Consider the following 14486-nt stretch of genomic DNA (forward strand, 5'->3'; position numbering starts at 1 on the left):
ATCTCATCAGCTTGTGGTACCAGCTCCGTAATGTCCATCATGATTCCTCTGGGATTCCTGGCCGCACGCTCAGCTCATGTGGATTCCTGCTCACCCTAGTTAATATTACAGAATGGCTGTGGCTGTTAGAAGTCACCCACGAGCCTGAGAAGACCTGGGAAGGCATCGTTTCCTGGAGAACACAGTCTGGGTCCTCAAGGTGGCTGGAAAGTGCCTGGGCTGACAGGTTCCTGTAGGAAGATATTTTTGGGGGATTTGCCAGGGCGCTGTAGCCAGGAGAGCTGGAAGTCTGCCCAGAGCCCAGTAGGGGGCTCCCTGGGAGCTTGGGGGTGTCACCGAAGTCCCCAGAGCTGCCAGGTGCAGACAATAAACCAGGGAAATCCTGGTGGGTGAGTCATTAGTGGTCCCCAAGGCCCCATGATGGGAGATGGCAGGCAGGCAGCTCCTGGCTACTACTTCTGGGGTCTCAGTGCCACCATTCACCATTCACCATTCTGGAACCATTCTGGGTTCCAGAGCCCAGTCTGGCAGGTCCAATCCCTGCTTCCAGGTTGGACTCTGCCCAGCACCCAGCACCAGTCCCAGTGGGTCCCTGAGGCACAATGATCACCACCAGGGTCACCCCTGCTTCTTGAGGCTGTTTATTGGGGATGTCGAGGCTTACACAGGGCTGCTTGGAGGCGGCAGCATATACAGTTTCTGTGGAGGGCTTTGATGGCCTTCCACAGGAGCCCCTGGAAGGTGCAGACCATCTGTCACTTAGGACATATTTAGAAGAGAATGACAAAGGGACCCAAAGAGGCAGAAATGTTGGGGAGGGGGAGGACACAGGCGGTGGGATTTAGATAATGGCAGACAAAGGCAGAGGGACGGGAAGGAGTAGTGGGCAGCCCCTCTTGGCTGGGGGACACCAGCCTGTCCCTCTTTCTAGTCAACAGCCCTCCTGAGCCCCTTGCCCCAAATCCCCCAGGCAGCTGGGCTGCAAAAAAACGGTGGCAGTCACCACCCCCCTACCCTCGCCTCCTGTTCCTCTGTCCAGGTCTCACCATGCCCCCACCTCCTGGCCTTGAGAGCCCAGATGTCCCCCCGCCCATGCCCTAGGCAGTGGCTCGGGTCCCCTGTTCTGTGCTCCCAAAGCTCTGGGCCTCACACCATAGAACTTGACACTCTGTCCTGGGATTGCCCCGTTGAGTCATGTCCCCCACCAGACTGTGGCCCCCTGGGAGCGGAGGTGGTCATTCTGGTGCCTGCTTGTGTGCCTCAGGCCCAGCATGTGCACAGCACACGGTAGTTGCTACCGCACAAGGAAAGTGGGCAAGTCCGTGAGGCAGTTTCTGCCCCCGGAGCTCCAACCCCCACCCCTGCGCCAAAGAAATCTCTCTCTCCCTGACTTTGCCCTGGTTCGCCCCATGCCCCTTGTGCTGGAGTATGGACCCAGGAAGGAAGGGTCCTCCAGATCACCCCATTTTGCCCCCAGGGATGGGGGAGAAGGGAGCCCACCCAGCACAGCTGTATGTTGGAGTCAGTCTCCAGACCCCCACTCTTAATCTGTGTGACCTTGAGAAAGAGCTTAACCTCTACGGGCCTTGGTTTCCCTCGACAACGAATGGTTATACTAAGAGTAGCTTATGAGAAGAGCTGGAAAGGTTGAATGCTGGGGTGGGACGCAGGGGGACCTAGTCTCCACTCCAGCTCCCATGTCTGTGCCGGCCTGGGCAAATCCCCCTAACCTCTCTGGGCTTTGGAGTCCAGATCAGCAAGCAGGCTCCAGAGAAGCTCTCCAGGGAGGGAGCGAGGGAGGGAGCACTCCGGTGGAAGGAGTGGTAATTTTCTTGCCTCTCCATTACTTCCTTTTGCCCTGGGTAGGGAGTCATTCCTCCCTCTCTGTCAGGCACCAGCTAGACCCAGCCCCCACTACCCACACGGACCTGGCCCAGGTCTCCACAGGGCCCAGGGCGGGGTCAGTGGTTCAGGGAAGGAGTGGGACCCAGGGATACGAATGCTCAGGGTGAGATGGCAGATAGGAACAGAAGAGCTGGGATGGGCAGGGGTAGGGGGGAGTACACCTGCCATGCCGCACCCCCTCATAGGGGGACGTTGGGGGTGAGGTGGGGTAGCGGAGGTTATGGGGGAACAGAAGCCACCAAGAAGCCACCACATCCACTTTCCTGGCCTTCCCGACAGGCTGACATGCTGTTGCCTGGAGCCCAGGAGGGGCTGGCTACCTGCCAGCCCTGAGTGGAAATGTACCAGTAAAAAGGGCCCTATTGGGACCCCTGGGGAGAGGACCCTGGGTGCTGTCAGGGAGGAGTGACAGCCTGAGAACCTGGGGACCGCTGGAAAGGGGTCCGTTCCCATGCAGCTCTCCCTCCCACCTTCCTTGTTGCTCACCCATGTCCAAGGACCCTTGGTAGGCCCAGGGTCATGGCTGACCGACAGCAGCGGGGAAGACAACCGGGCAGCGGGCACTGGGGGCGCTGGGAGGGTACATGAATGTGCTTCCAGCTGTGTGTGTTGTGGGTCCCTGTGTGTGTGTACGGCATCTCTGTGCGGTGTGTTTCTCTGGGGTCTGTACAGTGTGTCTGATGGTGTGTGTGTCTCTGATGTTTCTCCGCCGTGTGTGGGGTGTGTGTGCACCAGCGCGCCGCGGTGGCCTGTGTGCCCTGCGTCCAGTGGGCCTGCAGGCCGGTGTCCCTGGGTGTCCGCGCTGTGAGCGGCCGGATGGGAGGCTCAGTGTCCACGCGCAAGGTCCACTCGACACAGAATCCATGCTGTCGAGGAGGGAGAGGGGAGACAAGGGAGGCGAGCAGGCCACGGCAGAAGGGCCTGGCGCGCAGGGAACGGGCCAGCGGGGGACGGGGCGAGGCCGCAGGGAGGCCGGGAGGGGCTGGCCCGGGGTGCAGGTCGCAGCGGGACTCCCCTCGCCCACCCCACATGTCGCCCCCCCCACCCCGCGGGCTGCACGCAGGCCTCGATTTCCGGGCTCGTCGATCGCCGCTTAGCAGTTTTTGGCTTAACGGCAAAAAAAAAGCAGCGAGAAGAAGTTGGGGGGTGGCGAGCGGGGCTGTCCCCCCCCACGCCCGCCGCGAACCCGGGGCAGGTGGAAGGCGGCGGCGCGGGTCCGCGTCGGGAGGAGGGCGCGGGCGGGAGACAGGAGCGTGGCGCGAGGGGAAAAGTTTCCGACCTCGGAGCTGGAAGCTGAGAAGTTTCCGCCGCGCCGGGCGGCGCCAAAGCCAGGCCAACACTGCCCCCTCGTGGGCGCCTGGCGGCGCTGCAGCGGGCGGCGGGGCGAGGGCTCGCGCGGCCCTTGGGGAGAAACTGAGGCTGGGAGAGGGCGAGGCGGGCGGCGCAAGGTCACCGCGGTGGGTGCGCGGCCGAATCCGGCCTCCTCTGAGGCCCGCAGACTCTCCAGGAAATGGAAATACTAGGGTGGGTGGGGGGTAGTGAAAGCGCAGAAAAAGGGGTGGTGGGGAGCCGTCCCTGGGATCGAAACCCCAGCCAGTCCCCCGGGAAGGGGAGTTGGAGCGCTGCCCCCATCCCATCCCCCACAGACTTTCTCCAAACTGCCTAGATCTGTGGCCTTTCTTCCGGAGGCAGAGCACCCCTGCAGAAACAAATCCTCCCCCATTCACTACCCTCCTGGCCCTAAGATTCCCACTGCCTTGCCCCCGCCCAGCACCCCCTCATCTCACCCTTTCATTCGGCCTGGTGCCTGGGTGTGGATTCCGTGGCTGTTTCCTCACTGGCCAGGAGGTGGCGATAAAGACCCGGATCCTCGGTGTGCCAAGGGGTTGGGGCCAAAGCATTGCTTGGACAGAGGAGAGGGGGGCTTCAACTTTGTCTGGGAAATTGGAACCCAGGTGTGGGGCTGGCAATGCTGGGTCAGTGCAGCGATCAGATCAACGCCACCTGGTCTTTTGTCACCTCCCGATGTGATTTTGAACACTGCCCACCCTTCCTTCTGCCACCACTAGGAGAGAAACATCTGGTCCCCACCCACCCTGGATGCTTGCCCTCCAGGGACCTGGGGAATGCAGAGGACAAACGTTTGTCCACCCCATTGGAGTCTGGACACCCTCATCCCACGACAGAAGTCAACAAGTAGGCTTTGGTTCCAGTCAAAGAGGGAACTGGGGCCCGGGCTCAGGACAGGTGCCTGTTACAGGTGTGGCTTGATCAAGGTTGACAGAGGCTTGGTCCCAAGTTCAAAGTGTATGGCAGGGCCTCCCCGCTTCCAGAAGAGGGGTTCACCTAGAACAAGCCCTGGTCCCTGATGACGGCCTGCACCCAACCCTCAGCCTCATCCTAGTCATGACTTTGTCCTCTCCCTCTCCTTGGCCCAGGACCCCTGGAGACCAGTAACCTGGTACCCAGAGAGGCTTGTGGGGTGAGACATGGTAGCAGGTCCCAGCCATCTGGAATGCATGTTTATTTTGGGGGTGAGAAAGGCTTCTCCTCACCCCCTGGCCCGTGTCCATGCATGGGCCTGGGCTCCAGCAGCCATTCACCGGGGAGCCCCCTGTGGCATTGTGGAAGGCAGGAGGAGCTGGTAACCCTTAGGGCAGCTTGGCTTCAGGACTGGGTGCAGCTCCAAGCTGGGCGGGAAGGATTCCTAGAGAGACCAGGAGGACCCGCTGTTGCCAGATGCTGTGGGGCAGGCTAGGGGAGGGGTTGGGGGGTCTGGGCCGGAAACAAGTCTCCCTGGGCCCTGGGGGGGGGGAGCGGATTCTATACCCCAGTCCAAGGGGGCAGGCACTGGAGTCAGCCCCACTGTACACATGAGGGGATGCAAACCCCCTAAAGACCCCAGTGCTTGCAAGGATGGGTCTGGGAATCCGGACCCAGCTCAGCGCGAGAGCCCAGCCCTTAGCCACGTGCAGGGAGGCCTCATCTGGCACCCCACCGCCCCACTGTGCAGGGGTTCTCTGGGCGGCTGGCTGCTAGCAGGTGCTCACCAGTGTCTGGCCCCAGGAGCAGGGCGATGGCCCCCCAGCCCCAGGATGTCATCTGTGTCCTGCCAGGTTGGGAGTTCACCTCGCAGCCTCCGTGTGGTGGCCCTGGGGATGCAGGAGAGGCTGCGTTTCATGGAGGCATCCTCAGGGAGGTGACCCGGTGGCTCCTGGGTGGACCTGCGGGGGACAGGAGCCTGTGAGCTGCATGGCCCCTGAATCCCCTGTCCACCCATGGCTGGCAGATCCCTCAAGCCTGCGACCCTTCGCCTGCCCACTGCTGGATGGGGTCGTCTACAGGATGAGGAGGGGTGCCTGGCAGTGCCTCTGAATCCTGTCCCCTTCCCCGAAGCCTCACAGGCTGGGGCAGTCCCAGCTGAACGAGACGTTGGCCATGGCCTCCTCCTTGGACCTGCACACGGGGTTTTGGGCAAACTCTCCGGTCATCTCCCGACGCTCCCGAGCACCCGTTCCGATGTTGACCGGGGAGCTAGCCCATTCTCGGTGGTACCCTGCCGGACTGAAGGAGAGAGGGCTCCAGTAAGATCTCTACCTTGTGGGGGGGAAGAGGGGGATGGGCGCCAGCACCCCCACTCTCCCCTCCTCCCTCTCTGGCAGGCAAGGCCGGGCAGAACCCTGTCTCCATGGCAACCCAAGGCTCCCCAGTGCCTGATGGCTGCCTCCAGAGAAGGCTCAGGTTTTAAAACTATCTTGCGTGACTGTTTCTGCCTTTATTACCCAAACTGTGCCCCCCACCCCCCGCCACATACCCACTCCTGCTGTAGCCCCAATGGGCCTCCTTTCCCATAGTGGGAAGGCCAGTCAGGCCACTGTGGAAATCCAGAGACAATGGTGAGTTCCTGCAGGGGTTGGGGGCTCGGAGTCTCTCCTGCCCTATTGGCTGCCTTCCTGGCTGGCCAGGGACCCCAAACTCCCCAATGGCTGCTTCAGGATGGAAAGGGCTGGGGAGCGGTCAGCCGAGAGCCCTGCTCTGGGGCCCTGGGACATGACCACAGCTCCTGTGGCCACTGGCCCACATGGAGGCTTCTCTCCTGAGCTAGCCAGCTGCTAGCTGACGGACGGTCTCCCCCTGGGGGCCCCAGGTCTCTGTCCTCTGCAGCTATGTCACCTGCTCTCGGAGGCCTTGGCTTGCCTGTCAAAGCACAAGCCGCGGGACAAAACTGCAGCTTCTGTCTCCAACTTCCTATGACCCTCAGGGGCCCGGGGAGCGTCCCTCCTGAATCAGCAAAGATCCTGGATCTTAGGGCTTTACCCACAACTAGGCTCTGGAGCAGCCACGTTTCCTGAAACTGCACACAGTAGTTGGTCAATAAACAGATGGAAGCTCTTGGAAGCCCTGGGGCTGCCAGTTCCCGAGAAGTGAAGAGGCCGGGCTGATGGAGAAAGGGGCGGGGCGGGGGGATTGGTAAAGGTTATACCAGAGCAAGGACACGCATTCTTCCCATCTGCTTCTTGACACCCACTTCAGAAAACACTGGAAACTGTGCCGAGCAGACACCACCACATCTAATCCCCAAGGAGCCGAGGGCCAAGTTGCATCTCAGAACCAGGGCCTGGTGAGGTTCCTAGCTTCTTTGCTGGACCAGCCAGTGCCAGCCTCCCCCAGAGAGAAGGTCTGATCTTCTGGACCTTTCTGGGCATCTCCTCAGCAGGGCAGGCCTTCGTGTATATGGGAAGACGCTTTAGGTGACTTGCCACCTTCTTCAGCCTCCATAGGCCACGGAGGGGGCCAGACGTGGGAGTCGGGAGGCTGTGCATGCCTGTTCTAAGGCGGGCACATCTGGAGCTTGGGAACCAGTGGCAGCGAGAAGGCCTTCGGGGGTGGCCAGGCCTGGGCAGCCATTGTGGACTCCACGGTGACTGCTCCCTGGTGCCACCCATGCTGGGACACTGCTGCAGGACCTCCGACCCCTCTACTTGGTCTTTGAGACCCTCCTGATACTCTGGAGAAGCCAGCTCGAGTGCCGTCTGGGCAAGGTCAGTGAATTCCTGGCCTCTGGAGGCCGGCCCTGACTCCTGGGACCCAGGGCCGAAGCATCTGCTCTCCGGACTCCAGGCTGGAACTTTCTGAAGGCCCGAGTCTCCCCGAGCTGTCCGCTTACCTGCACAGCTGCGCTCCCAGTAGCGGAGCGCTGTGTCCCGCAGGGTCTCGTCAGCGAATCGCACTCGGAAGGGGCAAAACCGCTTACGTTGCCCAGAGCTCTCCCCCGAGGAGCTGTGGGAGAGCACGGCCTTGAGCCTGGGGGCCGGCGCACCGTGGGGCCTGCTGAGAGCGACCAGAGGGGCAGGGGAGGGTCAGGACCTGAGCCCCTAGGCCCACACCCCAGCCCTGCAACACATAACCATGGGACCAGAGCTCACTGTGTATCCTGACACCCACAGTAGCTGGCCTTTTTGGGGAGTACTGCCTGCCGGCCGGGCCACAGAGCACACACGGACCATGCCTCAGCCTATGACACCCACACAACCCTGGGAAACAACCTTAGTCCCATTTTACAGAGGAGCAAATCGTGACACAGAGACGCTTTGCAACTTGCCCAAGGTCACACAGCCAGTAAAGGGTAGAGCCAAGATTTTTTCTTTCTTTTTCCTTTTTTCTTTTTCTTTTCTTTTCTCTTTTTATCTTTTTTATTATTTATTCATTTTATTTTTAGCTAAGATTTGAGTCTTAGTTCCAGAGCTGACCATCCTATATACCAAACAATTCAGCAGAGAGAATAATATGAACTTGAGAGTCAAGGAGGCCTGGGTTTCCATCCTAACTCTTGAAGCCTCAGTTTCTTTATCTGTAAACTGGGCATCATCCTTGTGCCCGCCACACAGGGTGGCGAGATGAACCGGATGCCATAACACTGCACCCAGGCTGCCCAGGGTAAGCATCTGTAACTTCAAACTGTTCTTATAACCATCAGTCTCAGCTATGCCTCTTTCCAGGCACTTGAACTTGGGGAGACCACACTTGAATCCTCCATGTTGCAGTTTTCCCCTTTCAGCTGTATATGATATAGTGTAGGTGTGATAATAGCCCCCTGATAAAAGTTTGGTAAGTATGAAATAACTTATGGGAGGCATCTCGTGCAAGGCCTGGCATGGGGCCCGCCCTCAGTAAAGGGCATTCTGTTGTTGTGACATTTATTAATTTCAGCCTCAAGGGCAAGGCTGCAAGAGGGCCCGCTTGATCCATCCATGGCTCTGTTATTCAGAAATGCCACGTTCCACCTTAAGGACACACATATTGATGTATCCCTGCATCCATTTCTCTGACTACATCTTTATGTCTCTGTGGGCACGTAAGTGACGCTTTTATCAGCCCACCAAAGAGCCAGGCAGCTGGGAGGTGTCCCAGACGGTTACAGGCATTGGGAGCTAGGGATCCAACACTTGTCTGCTTATCAGCCTCTGGTCTGTGCTGGCCCCGGGGCCAGACACAGGTGCACCCCAGCCCTGCCCAGGGGACTGAAATCTCAGTTCTGCTATCAGAGGCTACTGGAGTCTATTCCAACGTAGCCTGGTGCCCCTCCCGCAGGGCCTACCAGGGGATCTTGCCCACCATGGGGTGCTCGAGTATTAGTTCTTAAATGTGAAACACCATGACTCTGTCCACCCCCGCTGTTTGTCATATTTGAGCTAATGAGTTCCATACTTTTATTTATTCTATCTTGTGAGACGTAGTCTGTTGATTTGATTGATTTAAAGTTCCTGGCTTGGCAAATGTGTTTCACTTCTGGCGCCTTCTCTGAGCCATCGGTGGTGTCTGCCTGGAGCACTGTGTCAGGGAGGGTTCGAGGCCCAGTTGGGGGACAATGCCGGGATCACATAGTATTGTCAGCCATGGGTCCAGAAGGACAAGGGATGGCAAGTATGTCTTGTGTTTAATCTCTTTGGTTTTTAAACTCGTGGGCAACGCTCTTCACCGTTCACCTCAGTTTAACCCTGTTAATGCCGGAGGAGTTTTTTCTGCATTCTTTTTCCTCTTCATTAGAGCTATGGCACTGAGGCCCAGGAAGCTCTAATGCCCAGGCTCTTCTACCTCCATCCCTTATCTTATTTCCTCCAATTTCTGACTTATAACAAAACCTATTAAAAGCTAGAAGAAGAAACGGACAAATGAATGGTGGGATGGGTAAAGGATGTTAGACTGGGTGGGTGGATGGATGGATGGATTCATGAATGAGTTAATGAAAAGGTCTGATAGAAGGACTGGAAGTTAGGAGGATGGGTGGATGGATGGATGGGTGGATGATTGCCTCTGTATATGGACTTGTAGATGGCTTCATGACAAAATTATAGATGGGGGTGCCTGGGTGGCTCAGTGGGTTAAAGCCTCTGCCTTCAGCTCAGGTCATGATCCCAGGGTCCTGGGATCAAGACCCACATCGGGTTCTCTGCTCGGCAGGGAGCCTGCTTCCTCCTCTCTCTCTGCCTGCCTCTCTGCCTACTTATCTCTCTCTCTCTGTCAAATAATTAAATAAAATCTTTAAAAAAAATTATAGATGGACAGTACCCTGGATTTACAAGTGCATGGAAGGATTTGTAGATGACCGATCATTGGACTCATGGATAGATGGATAGAATCATTGGAGTTTGTGGTTAGAAGGATGACTGGCTAGATGGATGAATGAATGGATGGGTGGATGGATGGATGGATGGATGGATGGATGGATGGAGAGATTCATGGATGGGTTGTAGAAGACCTGGTTCACAGAGAAGATGTATGCAAGGATGGATAGGTGAATGGGAATAGGAATATCTGAATGGATTCACGGCTGGACTATGAATATGTTGGCAGAAGACCTGATGAATGAGTGGATGGGTTCATAGATGTTGATGGATAATCCTTGGATAGGTTGGGAAGAGACCTACTCTGGGACAGATCTATGTATTGATAGGTAAGTGGATAGATAGATGGTTGGATAGATGGATGGACAGATGGATGGGTGGATTCATGAATGTATTATGAATAGTTTGTCAGAAGACCTGATTCAGGGGCACCTGGGTGGCTCAGTGGGCTAAAGCCTCTGCCTTCGGCTCGGGTCATGATCCCGGGGTCCTGGGATCGAGTCCCACATCAGGCTCTCTGCTCAGCAGGGAGCCTGCTTCCTCCTCTCTCTCTCCACCTGCCTCTCTGCCTACTTGTGACCTCTGTCAAATAAATAAATAAAATCTTAAAAAAAAAAAAAAGAAGAAGACCTGATTCATGGATGGACACATAGACGGATATACAAGTGTACAGATGGGTAAATTCATGGGTGAACGACAAGAGGAAAGAAAAGAAGAGATGCTCTTTCTCCCCATTCCCCTACCGCCAGTCTCCTGTAACTCACTGGTTGGCCTTCTTGAGGGTGAATTGTGAGTGATCTCTCCTCAGGGTCCCCAGGGCAGGTATTTGATGGAGCAAAATCTTCTTAAGACTATTCTGGAAGTACGATGACTGGCCCCTTGAAGACAAACAAGCCACACCTGGCATGAGTTGTCAGGGTCCGCCATCCTCAGAGCACTGTTGGCAACCCTGTCCCCATCAGCGGGTAACTGACACTTACCGCAGGTCTGGAAGGAACTGACAGTGGGGACACTGGGGGGCATGGTGGCTGTGCTCTGACACACTCCTTTTTGGTCGTGATGCCCAGGATGCTGGGAGCCAGGAGGAGGTGGAAACAGCTATAGGCCTTGGCTTGGGGACAGACCTTACTAGGCTGTTCCTAGTTATAGGGCCTTGGGCCTCAGTTTCCTCAACTGTACAACAGGGGCAATGGCAGACCCATCCTCAAGGGACTGTGCCAGACCTTTCCCTCCCCACTAACAGTAGCTCCATCCACCCCGGAAACGACTCCGCCCCGCGCCTGCCCCGCCCCTGCCCCGCGCCCTGGGGAGTCCTGGGGAGGCCTCACTCGGCGGCCGGGGTTCCGCGCACTCTGCCCCCAGGTGGTGGAGGAACTCCCGGAACCTGCTGGGGAGAAGCTCTCCTAGGAGGGCGCGCAGGGAGTCCGGGGCCTCCCTGGCCGCGCCCCTGCAGGGATCCTCGCGCTCTTCAGGCCCCCGGCGCCGGGGCGCGAGTTCCCGGGGCGCACCGGCCAGGAGCAGGGGCGGCAGCAGGAGCGACCGCAGCCTTGTCCGGTTCTGCGCCCCGCGCTGGGCCAGGGTGGGCAGGGCGGGTAGACGCGGCGAGGGGTGCCGCGCGTCTGGGTGCGAGGACCCGCTCGGCCACCACGCGCCGCCGCCCTCCGAGGCCCTCAAGCCGCCGGGGGCCCCCGCGCCGAGGACGGAGCGGAGCTGGGGCAGGGGCAGCCTGGGCAGCAGCGGGTCTCTCCTTTGGCGAGCGCCGTCGCCGGGGAGCCCCTGGGGCTCCCCCTGCTGGGACCCGGGGTTGGGGGGACGCCGGGGCATGTCTGGCCCGGCGCTCAGCTCAGGGCATCCTCACGCCAGTTGTGGGTGACAGGGGTGCCGTGCGACCTGAAGACCAGGGAATAGGCCAGCCCCCAGGCCATAGTGCCCGGACGGAGGTCCTTGTAGTTTGGGGGGTATCACCACTGCCTCGTCCGGCAGCGAGTGGCTTCAGGCCAGAGCTCGCCCAGCCTCTGTTTCCTCACCTGCAAAATGGTCACGTAAGAGTACACACCTTTCTGAGTTGCTGTGACGTTTAGGTGAGCCAGCACATGTAAATGGCCTAGAATAGTACCCGGCACGCTGTACGTGTTCAGCAGAGGCTAGCTGCTATTAGTATTATTATTTTTTTTTAAAGATTTTATTTATTTATTTGACAGACAGAGATCACAAGTAGGCAGAGAGGCAGACAGAGAGAGAGGGGGAAGCAGGCTCTCCACCGAGCAGAGAGCCCGATGCGGGGCTCGATCCCAGGACCCTGAGATCATGACCTGAGCTGAAGGCAGAGGCTTAACCCACTGAGCCACCCAGGCGCCCCTAGTATTATTATTTTTAAAAAATTATTAATATTTAGGATTTAGTCCGAGTCCCACTACTCATTAGCTTTGCAACCTTGGACAAGCCAACTGACTGACTTCTGTCAGTGCCCTCTCCTGTAGAATGGGGATAACAGAGCACCTGTCCCTTTGTGGCTTAGCCATTGGAGTGTTCAAGTCCTATTAGGCTCTTAGCACTCCCCTGGGAATTAGGAAACCTGGAACCAGTTTGGAAGGAGAGAACTACCCAGCAGTTGCCCAGTCCTGCTGGGGCCCCTTGGGTGGGGAGCTTGTTGAAAATACTGGTGCCCCAGATTCTGACTCCGTAGGTCTAGGGTGGGGCCAAGACACACATTTTCTTTTTAAGATTTTTTTTTTTTAAATCTCTACCCCCAATGTGGGGCTCGAACTCACAGCCCTGAGATCAAGAGTGGCAAGCTAACCAGAACTACTCAGCCAGGAGCCCCAAGACACATATTTTTAACAAACTTGGCCTTCGGGAGACAGAGCCCCATGCCTGCCCCCAGCTTCTGACATGGGGTGGGGGGTCTTGGAGCCTGCTTTCTCCCTATCGCACCCCACTCCCAGACTGTCGTCAGCTCTGAGCTGGCTCCTGGTGTCACACTCACCTCAGGGGCCTTCGGGTGGGTCTAGAGAAGGTCCCTTGAGTTTAGAGCCCCCTAACCGGCGGGCTGGTCCTTGGGAGAGCCCATCTTCCCAGGCTGGTCCTGCTGGTGGACCCTCCCTGCTGCCTCCTGGGCCTCTTCAGGGTCATTGTGATCCGCCCCTCACCCAAGGCCATGTGAGGAGCGGTGGGCTCTCAGGCCTAGAGACAGAAGGTGGGGCTTTGTACTCGGGAAGTCAAGGCTGCACTCACAGTGGGGTGGTGGGACACCTGACAAGGGCAGCCAGGCCCAAGCCAAGGGCGGAGGGCCCAGGGGTCCACTGCCCTCTCTGGATCTGGGAGGCCCGGGTGGGTCAAGTTCGGGCTGGGCAACTCTGGAAGTAGAACTTCCTCGGGAAGGCTGGGCAGTAAGAATGCAGTGGGCCTGGAAACTATGCGAACCAATTTCAAACCCAGGCTCCGCTTCTGTTTGCTACGCAATGCTGGATGAGTTTGTCCATTCTTGGGGCTTCATTCTGTGACTCTTGGCTGGGACGAGGCAGGGGGAGAAGCTTGTACTGTGACACTTGAGTGGGGGAGAAGGGTTGTTTGGACCAGCAGTTTTGCTGGCATGGTATCCTGTTACAATCTGAGGAGTCTGCCTGGAGGAGGCATCAGAGCTGATATATCCATTCTCCGCAAGTGCTCCTCAATGAGGGATGGAAAGGCATACCTCCTTAGGAAGTTAGAATATTGAGTGGGAAAGGTGAACATGTTTTATATTTATTCTTTTTTTTTAGATTTTTTACTTTTTTATTTGACAGAGATCACAAGTAGGCAGAGAGGCAGGCAGAGGAAGGGGGGGGAAGCAGGCTCCCCGCTGAGCAGAGAGCCAATGCGGGGCTCAATCCCAGGACCCTAGAATCATGACCTGAGCCGAAAGCAGAGGCTTTAACCCACTGAGCCACCCAGGTGCCCCCATGTTTTATATTTATTCTAAGAATACGTGAGGTTTTTTTTTTTTTTTTTTTTTTTTTTTTTAATGGATGAGAAACACTGGACTAACTAGATGATTTCTAAGGAGGCTTCCAGCTCTTGCCAGCTGCAAACATTTCTTGACCAACTACTGTGTGCAAGGCTTGGGAATTCAAAGATGTGAGAGGCTCTGAGGTCGGCACTGTCCAGATCTGGAAAGGCCTCAGAGTTCAGGTGGAGGGAAGGGACTTTTCTTCCACTGACAGAAAAACAAAGGTAGGGGTGGATTTGGGGGCACCCCTAAAAGAGCTGGGCTCAGAGCTGCCTCCAAAGGAAGATTACAGACACACCCAGCAACTGAGATTGCCCAGGAATTACCCCTTCCCTTAGAGACACGGACAATGAAGCTTGGGAGAAGGGCCCAGGCCAGGGGAAGCAAGTCTGACCTGGAGTACTCAGGAGAGGATGCCATATAATATATATGTAAACAGATTTGGGGGACTCAACAGCAGTCAGCCTTCCCCCACCCCCCATAGCTTTTACTTCGTTAGAGCAAACACACTTTTTTTTTTTTTTAAAGGATTTATTTATTTATTTATTTATTTGACAGAGAGAGAGAGTGGGCGAGCAAAAGCAGGGGGAGCTGCAGGCAGAGGGAAAGGGAGAAGCAGGCTCTCCGCAGAGCAGGGAGCCCAATGTGCGTCTTGATCCCAGACCCTAGGACCACAACCAGAGCCGAAGGTAGAGGCTTAACTGACTCAGTCACCCAGGCAACCCGAGCAAACACACTTTTAAGAACCTCCTTGTGATCTCTGTCTGTCAAATAAATAAATAAAATCTTAAAAAAAAAAAAAAAAAAAAGAACCTCCTGTGTGTGTAAGCCCAGAGGAAGGCACTGTAAACCTAAGACCAGGGCGTCCGTTTAGGAAAAATGAGCCTATGCTAAGTACATCTATTTGCTGAGAGTCCCCAGCAGGCACAGGGCTGAAGCCTCGACGTGCAATATCCGACACTTTTAAC

The 14486-nt window shown here is 56.8% G+C and overlaps 1 protein-coding gene across 5 annotated transcripts; it reads right to left on the bottom strand.

Moving 5' to 3' along the window:
- Nucleotides 1-4395: 4395 nt before the first annotated feature.
- C13H9orf50 (chromosome 13 C9orf50 homolog) lies at nt 4396-12709 on the bottom strand. Of its 5 annotated transcripts, none has more exons than XM_047700346.1 (9): nt 12517-12709; nt 10859-11634; nt 10511-10601; nt 10295-10408; nt 7073-7236; nt 6223-6343; nt 5308-5469; nt 5035-5129; nt 4396-4612 (listed from the first exon to the last, which is right to left on the bottom strand). In XM_047700346.1, exons 2-9 carry the CDS (start codon nt 11352-11354, stop codon nt 4557-4559), a joined length of 1299 nt encoding a protein of 432 aa, XP_047556302.1. In that variant the 5' UTR covers nt 11355-11634; nt 12517-12709; the 3' UTR covers nt 4396-4556. The 5 variants fall into 5 exon arrangements, with proteins under 5 accessions (XP_047556302.1, XP_047556301.1, XP_047556300.1 ...); XM_047700345.1 differs by having other exon boundaries at nt 4956-5129; nt 7073-7185; nt 12517-12708; XM_047700344.1 differs by having other exon boundaries at nt 4956-5129; nt 7073-7233; nt 12517-12708.
- Between the last annotated feature and the right edge of the window lie 1777 nt (nt 12710-14486).

The sequence above is a fragment of the Lutra lutra genome, chromosome 13 (genome assembly GCF_902655055.1).
Source record: "Lutra lutra chromosome 13, mLutLut1.2, whole genome shotgun sequence".
NCBI lineage: Eukaryota > Metazoa > Chordata > Mammalia > Carnivora > Mustelidae > Lutra > Lutra lutra.

Excerpts from the sequence above, each read along its gene's own strand:
- C13H9orf50 (XM_047700343.1), bottom strand. The coding sequence starts at position 11,354 with ATGCCCCGGCGTCCCCCCAACCCCGGGTCCCAGCAGGGGGAGCCCCAG. Across the intron at positions 6,344-7,072 it reads CTGGGAGCGCAGCTGTGCAG|CCCGGCCTCTTCACTTCTCG; the intron begins GTAAGCGGACAG and ends TTTCTCCATCAG. Across the intron at positions 5,130-5,307 it reads AGCTGGGACTGCCCCAGCCT|GTCCACCCAGGAGCCACCGG; the intron begins GTGAGGCTTCGG and ends TGTCCCCCGCAG.